The sequence below is a fragment of the Lutjanus erythropterus genome, chromosome 9 (assembly GCF_056507025.1).
Source record: "Lutjanus erythropterus isolate fLutEry1 chromosome 9, fLutEry1.hap2, whole genome shotgun sequence".
Lineage (NCBI taxonomy): Eukaryota > Metazoa > Chordata > Actinopteri > Lutjaniformes > Lutjanidae > Lutjanus > Lutjanus erythropterus.
This window is the reverse complement of record NC_139325.1, coordinates 35,072,723-35,082,776: the sequence shown is the minus strand read 5'-3', so window position 1 is coordinate 35,082,776 and position 10,054 is coordinate 35,072,723. Positions and strand designations below refer to the sequence as shown.

General features: G+C 37.6%; 1 protein-coding gene across 3 annotated transcripts; it reads right to left on the bottom strand.

Annotated features, from left to right (window-relative positions):
• Positions 1-339: 339 nt before the first annotated feature.
• On the bottom strand, positions 340-6,965 carry LOC146322005 (macrophage mannose receptor 1-like). 3 transcript variants are annotated; one of them, XM_084727366.1, is made up of 5 exons: positions 4,472-4,741; positions 3,134-3,502; positions 1,422-1,784; positions 1,251-1,348; positions 340-906 (listed from the first exon to the last, which is right to left on the bottom strand). In XM_084727366.1, the coding sequence occupies exons 1-5, from the start codon at positions 4,542-4,544 to the stop codon at positions 763-765; spliced, it is 1,047 nt and encodes a 348-aa protein (XP_084583492.1). In that variant the 5' UTR covers positions 4,545-4,741; the 3' UTR covers positions 340-762. The 3 variants fall into 3 exon arrangements, with proteins under 3 accessions (XP_084583492.1, XP_084583491.1, XP_084583490.1); XM_084727365.1 differs by adding an exon at positions 6,147-6,965 and having other exon boundaries at positions 797-1,348; positions 4,472-4,525; XM_084727364.1 differs by having other exon boundaries at positions 797-1,348.
• Between the last annotated feature and the right edge of the window lie 3,089 nt (positions 6,966-10,054).

Genomic DNA, 10,054 nt, shown 5'->3' with positions numbered 1-10,054 from the left:
GACAATTTTCAGCAACAGCACGTGGATGGATTTCTTGGTTTCACTTCTGACATTAGCGACTGTGTTCTTAACTTGGTAGCACTGCATGCTAACAGATTAGCCAGATAAGTTTGAGTTTAACTCAGGATTTCAAAGTTTCAGGAGGATATTTTTTGTTCGTTTGTTTCATCTCAAACTTGTTTCTGTCCAAATGCTCAGGTCTGTTATATTTCATACTTAGGGAGACTAAATCTAAGCTAATTAGCTTAGCATATAGGCGATGTATAACATGTTGACATATGATATTACCTTGAGTCCAGTGTAGAAAACTAAATACAGCAAAAAGCCACGAACAGCAGATTCAGATTTAAATTTATTCATGATGAATTAATATTTCAAACATTGAAAGCAACTAATTTAATCAAACAATTAAATATGTTACATAAACTTTACAGGTTGTATTTTTCTCTGCAATCCTGTATCCTATATATCTATTATATTTATATATATATTTTAATTCTACTGTTAATATTTACTGTCTTTTGTCAGAATATTCAGAATAAAAGATAATTAAAAGACTTATTATCTTTGAAAACAAACTGAACTGCTAATGAGCTTTGACAAAACAATAAAAAATGACTTTAACGTTCTTTAAGAAGTTGTACAGATCATCTTTAAATGAAAACAAGCACACATAAATATGAAGGAAACAGAAACTAAATCATAAATCATGTTGCAGGTTATCAATTTAAATATCAGCTGCTGTTTGTATCATCAGTTGATTTAAGGCGTCCAAATTGAGCTGTCACAGTCATCTTCCTCCTCCTCCTCCTCCTCCTCTCTGTGGAAAATCTTCCCATCAGGCTGCCTCCTCCACTGCAGCTTCACCTCCTCTCTGATCCCTCCATCCACCAGCTTCTGCTTCAGCTGAAACACAGTTTACACACCTGGACAGGTCAGTTCAGAGATGTCGACCACTGAGAGCACACACACACACACACACACACACACACACACACACACACACACACACACACACACACAAAACATTTAATCACTACAGTGTAATAAAGTTCCCCTCGACTGGACCAAACAAACTTCATCACCACCTTTGGTGCCCTGATGCCCCGCCACGTGCAGCTGGGTTTTTTATTTTTTTGTCCCGGCCCCTCAGACAGCCTGAGTCTGTCACTGCTGCCTCCGAAAAAACAAACAAACAAACAAACAAAAACATCCTGTGATATAAATTTGAGGTCATGTTGTCCTCTGACCTGCTGCAGGACGGCGTCTTGCAGCGCCGGGTCGTTCAGGTTTGCAGATCCTGCTGTCAGCCGAACCTTCACCATCCTCCTCACTGACTGTTGGACATCTGCGGAGAGAAGACAGAAACCTGCTGGACACAGATCAGAGCAGCTGATCGGAGACGGAGGGCGAGGACTCACCTGTGTAACAGAGGAAGAAACGTTTTTCCCGGCAGTCTGCTCCTGACCAATCACCTGATGAGTCCATCGTCACACAGGTTGGAGACTCACCGAGCTCCACTTGCCCCCTCAGGTTTCTGGGGAAGGTCCCGTCTGACCACTTCCACCTTCTGTGCAAACCGATCCAGGCTTTGCTGGGGTCAGTGTTGTTGTCCTCGCCTGACTCTGTTGTGGAGACGGACGTTGTCTGCAGCAGGACGGTGACCAGCATGTTGTCAGTGCTGTTCCTGATGCTGCTCAGACTCTTGTACCTCGACCTGCAGTAATTCAGAGCTTGAAACCAGGTCATCGGCTGCTTCACCAGGATGTGTTTGTCGTTTTCGGCTGAAAGAGACGCACAAACCAGCACGATGATTCTCTTTAAACCTCACATGACTTTACCTGCTCATTGCTCACATCTTTCTTGTAAAAACTGGCGGTTACAGTAGCAAAGGTGACGTCACGCCCCTTCCAGTGCGCCCCATGAGACCTAACTTCAGAAGAAATATGAGCAGTGCATCTGCATCTGGTGACAGACAGAGTCATATTTGTTCCCATTTGAATTGTGTCATGAATTACAGATAAGATGTATTTCTTGGTAAATGTGACAAAAACTGTATTTTTAAATCATGTTTTGAAGTAAAACTCCCAGTAACAGCCGACATAAACAAGACTACAACCTGCCGAGTACCTGAGAATATCTTTATAAATGTTATTTACGTATTTTGGTGTATTTTCATCTGATTTGCAGTTACAGTTATGGTCCAGGAGTAGAAGAAGAACTTCAGTTACACAATTCTTGGTTATAAAGGTGATACTGAAATGGTGACTTTAAAATTCAGATTTTTAACTAGGCAAGAATAAAAATGTATTTTTTATCCTTTACTGCATCTTTTCATCTTGTTATGTCTTTTACATTGTTTTTGTCTTGTTACGTTGATCTGTCTTGCTGTCTGTTACATCATTTTCATCATGTCCCATCTTGTTAAGTTGTGTTTGTCCTGTTGCACCTTTTATGTTGTTTTTGTCCTTTTAATCATTTATGTAATTTCATCTTGTTACATCTTTTACATCATTTTCGTCTTCTCTTCGTCCTTTATGTCTTATGTCTTAATGTCCTTACGTTTCACACAGTTTTCATTTTGTAACGTCATTTTCATCTTGTAACAAGTCTGTTTTGGAAAAAAAAAGACAGAATGCAAAAGTTTTCAGAAAAAGAAATACTCAAGTGAAGTACTACTTAAATACAGTAACTAAGTAAAAAATAAAAAGTCTGTAAAAAGTCTCTGAATAAAAGAGTGAAAAGTGAAAAAAGTTATGATTATGACAACTCTGTCCTATAAGTCACATAACAAACGACTAACATATTTATTTTAATCCAGATGATCATATGATCTTTTCCTAAACTTTACCAGGTTGATTTTTAACCAAACCAAGCAGTTTTTGTACCTTTATTTTGAAAGTCTAGCCGAACATTGCATCTGGCTAACTTAACGATGGAGTCCTACACATGTAAAACTGACCCTCCGGTCGTACCTACAGCGTCAGAGAAAGGCATTGGGCCACTGACCAAGCTGCCATATTGGACACATCAGGAGCGAGAACATGTTGGCGAACCACAGCGACGCTCACTGCTCTGGTTGTCTGCCAGGCTTAGCGGCTCAAAGTTAAAGCAAACCGAAAAACAGACTCACCGCTGTGACACATGGCGGGATACAGATTTCCACATCCTTCAGAAGACCAAACCCCACTTTTAGATATGAGCACACAGTTGTTGTTGTCTGGTTTTCCGCTGTCCCACCTGAAAAACTTGAGAGGTATGAAATTCTCTTGATCATCGTCAATCCACTTCCAGTATTTGCTGTGATACAGTCCAATCCAGAACCGTCTCCTCCCCAGCATCTGCATGGCTTCTTGCCTGTCGGTTTCATCCCTGATGGTGGCGAGGTCGATGAAATTCTTCCTGCAGTAACGCCGAGCTTCAATCCAGGTTCTCTCCTCACGGACGACATGGAAACGTCTGACGATGCTGTAAGTCTGCAGGTGACAGACCAACACCCAGCCTGAGAGACGACATGGGACGACACAGGACACTGTCAAGACAAAATTCACCCCCCCACCGTCCTCCAAAATGTTCAGACTGTATGTTTAATCACGAAGACAACATTTAGTTGTGACACAAGAGGCGGTCCAACGAAAGATTTATTATTGTGATGTAATAATAAGCCAAAAAGAATATGAGCTTGATAACATGGACAGCTAAAAAAACAACAAACTGCCAATACTGTGTTGAAATATCTATGGACACAGAAGACATCTGTAAAGAGACGGACACTGTAGATGTCTTTGTTCTTTGCTCCTTAAAGTACTTCTCTTTGGGCACCTTTTCTTTGTGGACACATTTCAAGACGTCAGTGGACACTGTGGATGTCTCTAAAATGTTTTGTTGACATTGAGGACTGTAAAACGTTCTGTAGATATCTTTAAAAAGTTCCTTGGACTAGGGATGTGTCCCACAGGTTCTGTAATCACAGTCTGTAAGTACAGTTTCTGAGAAGACAACGGGGACATCTCTAAAAGCTGCGTGGACACCTTGAACAACTTCAAAGTGTTCTGTCAACTCTGTTGACACCTTAAAAAAGTGCTTTGGACAATGTGGACATGTTTAAATGTTTTTGTGGACAATTAAACGGATCTGTGGACGACTTTCAAAAAGAACTTTAGGAACCTTCTGTGGGTATTGTGGACATAGTTCTCTGAACAGTGTGGACAACTTTAAAAAGTGATAACCTTAGAAAGGTCTTGAACACTATGGACATTTTAGGAAAATAATTTGTACCTTTGAAAAGTTCTGGGGACACTGGACACCTTTAAATGTTTTTGTGGACAATTAAAATGATTTGTGGACATAGTACATGTCTTTAAAATGTCTGTAAACTCTAGGTGCCTTTAAACATTGTTCGTTTGTGTTCTAATTGTGTTTTAAATAAAGTGTGTATTTGAATCAGAGTGGGCGGGGCAGCGGTACAGACCTGACAGCAGCAGGAGGATCAGTCCTCTCGTCTTCATGGCTGAGACCTGTGAGTCTGAGCAGACGTCACTCATCAATCAATCAATCAATCAATCAATCAATCAATCAATCAATAAAACCAGTGGTAGAAAGTAACCTAGTACATTTACTCAAGTACTGTTCTTAGGTACAGGTTCAAAGTCATTGTACTTAACATGATTATTTCCATTTTATGCTCCTTTATACTCAAAATATTGTTGTTGTTTTTTTGGAGACACTGTGGACACCTTTTAAAAGTGATTGTGGACAGTTAAAATGTTCCATGGACGTAGTACATGTCTTTAAATGTTCTGTAAACCCTAAATGCATTGAAATATTTCTGTTGAGAACTTTGAAATGCCTCCTTTTTTTTTAAAGTTCTGGAGACACTGTGGACACCATTTAAAAGTTATTGTGGACAATTTAAAAGCTCTAAAGAAAAAAATCAAATTCATATGCTGTGACGCTGTTCAGAATTTTAATTGTAGGTAATTTAGAGTTACATCAGTGGTCATGTATTTACATGAGTGGTTGCATTTAGGTGTCAGTCCTCTGTAGTTCAGTTTGTGCATCACTGTGGTCTCATGGCTCAACCTTGTGGCCATATGAGGCATAGCGGAAACTCAATCCAGGAAAACCCAGCTTTCCATTGTTTTCTGACTTTGGTTTTTATTCCTCCCTTTTTGGAAACCACACACACACACACACACACACACACACACACGCACACACACACACACACACAGACACACGTAGAACCTCTTGGATAAAAGCGTCACATGAGCGTCATCCTGTCAAGCAACTTTAACATCGATAAAGTTTTCACACCAGAACGTCTATGACTGAACCTGAAGTGTACGAGAGAAGCCACTGTCTGACAGTTTTCTTTAGTTTCTAAAGAAACATGATCTGCATATTATTAGACTTCCCAGCATTCATCTCTCCTGAGGCTGCTCTTTTTATAGTTTGAAGAAAACATATATGATGATTTCACAATAATGAAGCTGAAATGAAGAACAATTCTTCAAACTGAGAAACTGTGAAAGGAAATCAAAATCATTTTTTGGGTGTTTGAAAGTGAAATGTTTTTAATGGAAAATAGAAACTATTAAAGATTATTCACTTTTACTTCAATGGATTTACTGAATAATTTTTGAAGTTCATTTCTGGGGGTTTCTAAAACTCAAAGTTTATCTAAAGAAGAAAAAAAAATCTCAACAAAACATTATTAGTTGGTAAAACTTTTTTTTAAAACTTCAGAGTTTGAGTTGAGCTCAAAACTCAAAAATCTATTAAAGTCAGCTGCGAGATGAAATCAGTGCATTTAGGTGGAAATAACAGGCTCTTGTTTTTTCAGTGATACAACACACATATTTTAAATGCTTTACAAAAGCTGCGCTGAAGACATAAATTATTTAAAACTAATAATTTAAAACTAGTCATTTATTATTTATTTATATCTGCCGTGGGTCACGACCGGGTCTTTGAGGATGACTGAGAGGCATCAGCATTAAACTGACACTGTTTGATAACCAGTTACAAACTCGCTGAAGTAACTTTAATTTAAATATAAGTTATGAAATATACATAGAAATGAGATCCTGTAATAATTAACATGATAGCAGATGAATTCAGTTAAATTCAGGTGTGTAACGTACCTGACAGGAGGAGCTTCAGTCACTGCTGATGAGTGTGTTGGACTGTGAAACACTCAAACCTTATAAATCTGTTCCTCTTACTCCTCCAGGAGACGCAGATTTCCCATCATGCAAAAAGACACTGTTACAAGTACAAGGCTCAGTGGACGTGTTCATTAGAGTCCATTTGGTTAAATGAGGCTGAGGCTCATTAGGCAGCAGATGAAGATGGTTTATTCAAACATAAAGTGACATCAGATGTAAATCGACGCATCAGGAGCTCTGAGGACGAACTCGTTTAACCAAATCATGGGACGAATTTCAGGTAAATGAGGTCAAAGAATGAAGACAAATGACACAGCAGCAGGTTTCTGGTGGACACGGCTGTCCAACGTGTCTCAGAGGGCCAGTTGCACCAACAAGACTTACACCTGAGGGGTATTTTATCAACCTGGATGAAGGAAAAGCCCGGCTTATTTTGATAAGTCTGGCTAATTTAAGTGAGAGAAGAGACAAGCCAGAGTAACCATGGTAACTGATACCACTGAACTAGCCTGCTCAGTAACCATGGTGACTGATACCACTGAACTAGCCTGCTCAGTAATTTTTTTCTCATTATTCAAAATATTAATGAAATGTTCAAGTCCAGAAATTCTCTGTTGTGCTTATTTATATTTGTTGGTTAATTTCTTTTATAGTACAATGAGAACAGTACACAACAAAACAAAAAAAATAATGAATTAATTAATGAATTAACTTTTGGGGGGAAAAGATTAGACAAAAGCGGTGACAAAGCTAATGGCAACAATAACTTCATAATCCATAATTGATGTTATGTATATAAAGGCTCTAGGCCATGAAGTCCATTATAAAAAAAAATTTGTTACACTCGTACCGTTAAGCGCAAAAAATGCGCTTTTTAAAAGCAAGCTATAAAAAATATTATACATTGATATTATTTTCTACTTTCATTGAGCTAATTTTTTTCACCTACACGTGACCTAATTATTGATATCAAATAATAATTAATTTTTAAAAATTTTAACCCTTTAAATGCCATGTTTTTGTCATGATGCCACCATGTTTTTAGATGAAAAAAACTGAAAAAATGAATTATTTTCAATATACTACATGCAAAGTCATTTTTTTTGTGTTGACTTATTACAACCTGGGATATGTCAATAATTACCAGCAACACTGATTTTTATGCATTATTATTTTTTGTGCAGTGTCAAATTGTTACACTCGTACTGTTAAGCGCAAAAAATGTGCTTTTCATAAAATAGCTATATAAAATATTATACATTGATATTATATTCTACTTTCATTGAGCTATTTTTTTTCACCTACACGTGACCTAATTATTGATATCTAATAATTATTAATTTTTAAAGATTTTAACCCTTTTAATGCCAGGTTTTTGTCATGATGCCACCATGTTTTTAGATGAAAAAAACAGAAAAAAATAATTATTTTCAACATACTACATGCAAAGTCAGTTTTTTTGTTTTGAATTATTACAGCCTGGGATATGTCAATAATTACCAGCAACATTGATTTTTATGCATTATTATTTTTTGTGCAGTGTCAAATTGTTACACTCGTACCGCTAAGCGCAAAAAATGCGCTTTTCATAAAATAGCTATAAAAAATATTATATATTGATATTATATTCTACTTTCATTGAGCTAATTTTTTTCACCTACACGTGACCTAATTATTGATATCAAATTATAATTCATTTTTAAAGATTTTAACCCTTTAAATGCCAGGTTTTTGTCATGATGCCACCATGTTTTTAGATGGAAAAAACAGAAAAAATGAATTATTTTCAATATACTACATGCAAAGTCAATTTTTTTGTGTTGAATTATTACAGCCTGGGATATGTCAATAATTATCAGCAACATTGATTTTTATGCATTATTATTTTTTGTGCAGTGTCGAATTGTTACACTCGTACTGTTAAGCGCAAAAAATGTGCTTTTCATAAAATAGCTATATAAAATATTATATATTGATATTATATTCTACTTTCATTGAGCTAATTTTCTTCACCTACACGTGACCTAATTATTGATATCAAATTATAATTCATTTTTAAAGATTTTAACCCTTTAAATGCCAGGTTTTTGTCATGATGCCACCATGTTTTTAGATGGAAAAAACAGAAAAAATTAATTATTTTCAACATACTACATGCAAAGTCAATTTTTTTGTTTTGAATTATTACAGCCTGGGATATGTCAATAATTACCAGCAACATTGATTTTTATGCATTATTATTTTTTGTGCAGTGTCAAATTGTTACACTCGTACTGCTAAGCGCAAAAAATGTGCTTTTCATAAAATAGCTATATAAAATATTATATATTGATATTATATTCTACTTTCATTGAGCTAATTTTCTTCACCTACACGTGACCTAATTATTGATATCAAATTATAATTCATTTTTAAAGATTTTAACCCTTTAAATGCCAGGTTTTTGTCATGATGCCACCATGTTTTTAGATGGAAAAAACAGAAAAAATTAATTATTTTCAATATACTACATGCAAAGTCAATTTTTTTGTGTTGAATTATTACAGCCTGGGATATGTCAATAATTATCAGCAACATTGATTTTTATGCATTATTATTTTTTGTGCAGTGTCGAATTGTTACACTCGTACTGTTAAGCACAAAAAATGTGCTTTTCATAAAATAGCTATATAAAATATTATATATTGATATTATATTCTACTTTCATTGAGCTAATTTTCTTCACCTACACGTGACCTAATTATTGATATCAAATTATAATTCATTTTTAAAGATTTTAACCCTTTAAATGCCAGGTTTTTGTCATGATGCCACCATGTTTTTAGATGAAAAAACAGAAAAAATGAATTATTTTCAATATACTACATGCAAAGTAATTTTTTTTGTGTTGACTTATTACAGCCTGGGATATGTCGATGATTAGCAGCAAGAGAGAGACTGTGTGTGTATGTGTGTGTGTGAGTCAGTTCAGATGAGGCAGAGGCTGCAGACAACATGGCAGTGCACCTTGCAGATTGGACAGCTCTCCCCCACATTTGCAGGAGCTGCGGACACGTTGCTCCTCGGACTCCGCGGTCGAGGCAGCCTGTCATCAAAATGCAGGCAGGTGTTGATCAGCCTGAATGCGTTATGAATCGTGGTGGCCCGGATGTTGGCCCGGTCGGTGTGAGAGGACATCCCACAAGCTGCGCATTGACTCATATGCGCGAACGGTACACTGCAGCCTGCAGCAGCAGCAGCGCGATGTTTGCGCACGGGTCGGTGGCATCAATATTTTCAATATACTACATGCAAAGACATTTTTTTGTGCTGACTTATTACAGCCTGGGATATGTCGGTGATTAGCAGCAAGAGAGAGACTGTGTGTGTGTGTGTGTGTGAGGCAGAGGCTGCAAACATGGCAGTGCACCTTGCAGATTGGACAGCTCTTCCCCTCATTTTGCAGAAGCTGCGGACACGTTGCTCCTCGGACTCCGAGGTCGAGGCAGCCTGTCATCAAAATGCAGGCAGGTGTTGATTAGCCTGAACGTGTTATGAATCGTGGTGGCCCGGATGTTGGCCCGGTTGGTGTGTGAGGACATCCCACAAACTGTGCATTGACTGATATGCGCGAACGGTACACTGCAGCCTGCAGCAGCAGCGCGATGTTTGCTCACGGGTCGGTGGCAAAAATATCCTTGTTACGTCTCCCCTGCAATTTTGTGTGGTCTGTGACGAGCTTCAGACGTCATGTCATCGCTGATACATCGAAGCTGTCGACCAGGCTGCTGATTCTGGCGGTGGAGCAGCTGTGGGAACAACTCCGCGAAAAGCGAGTTTGTCCTCTCGACGGCTGCATTTTTGATGTGGTTCAAAATGCCCGGTGTTTATATTTATTTGAAGCA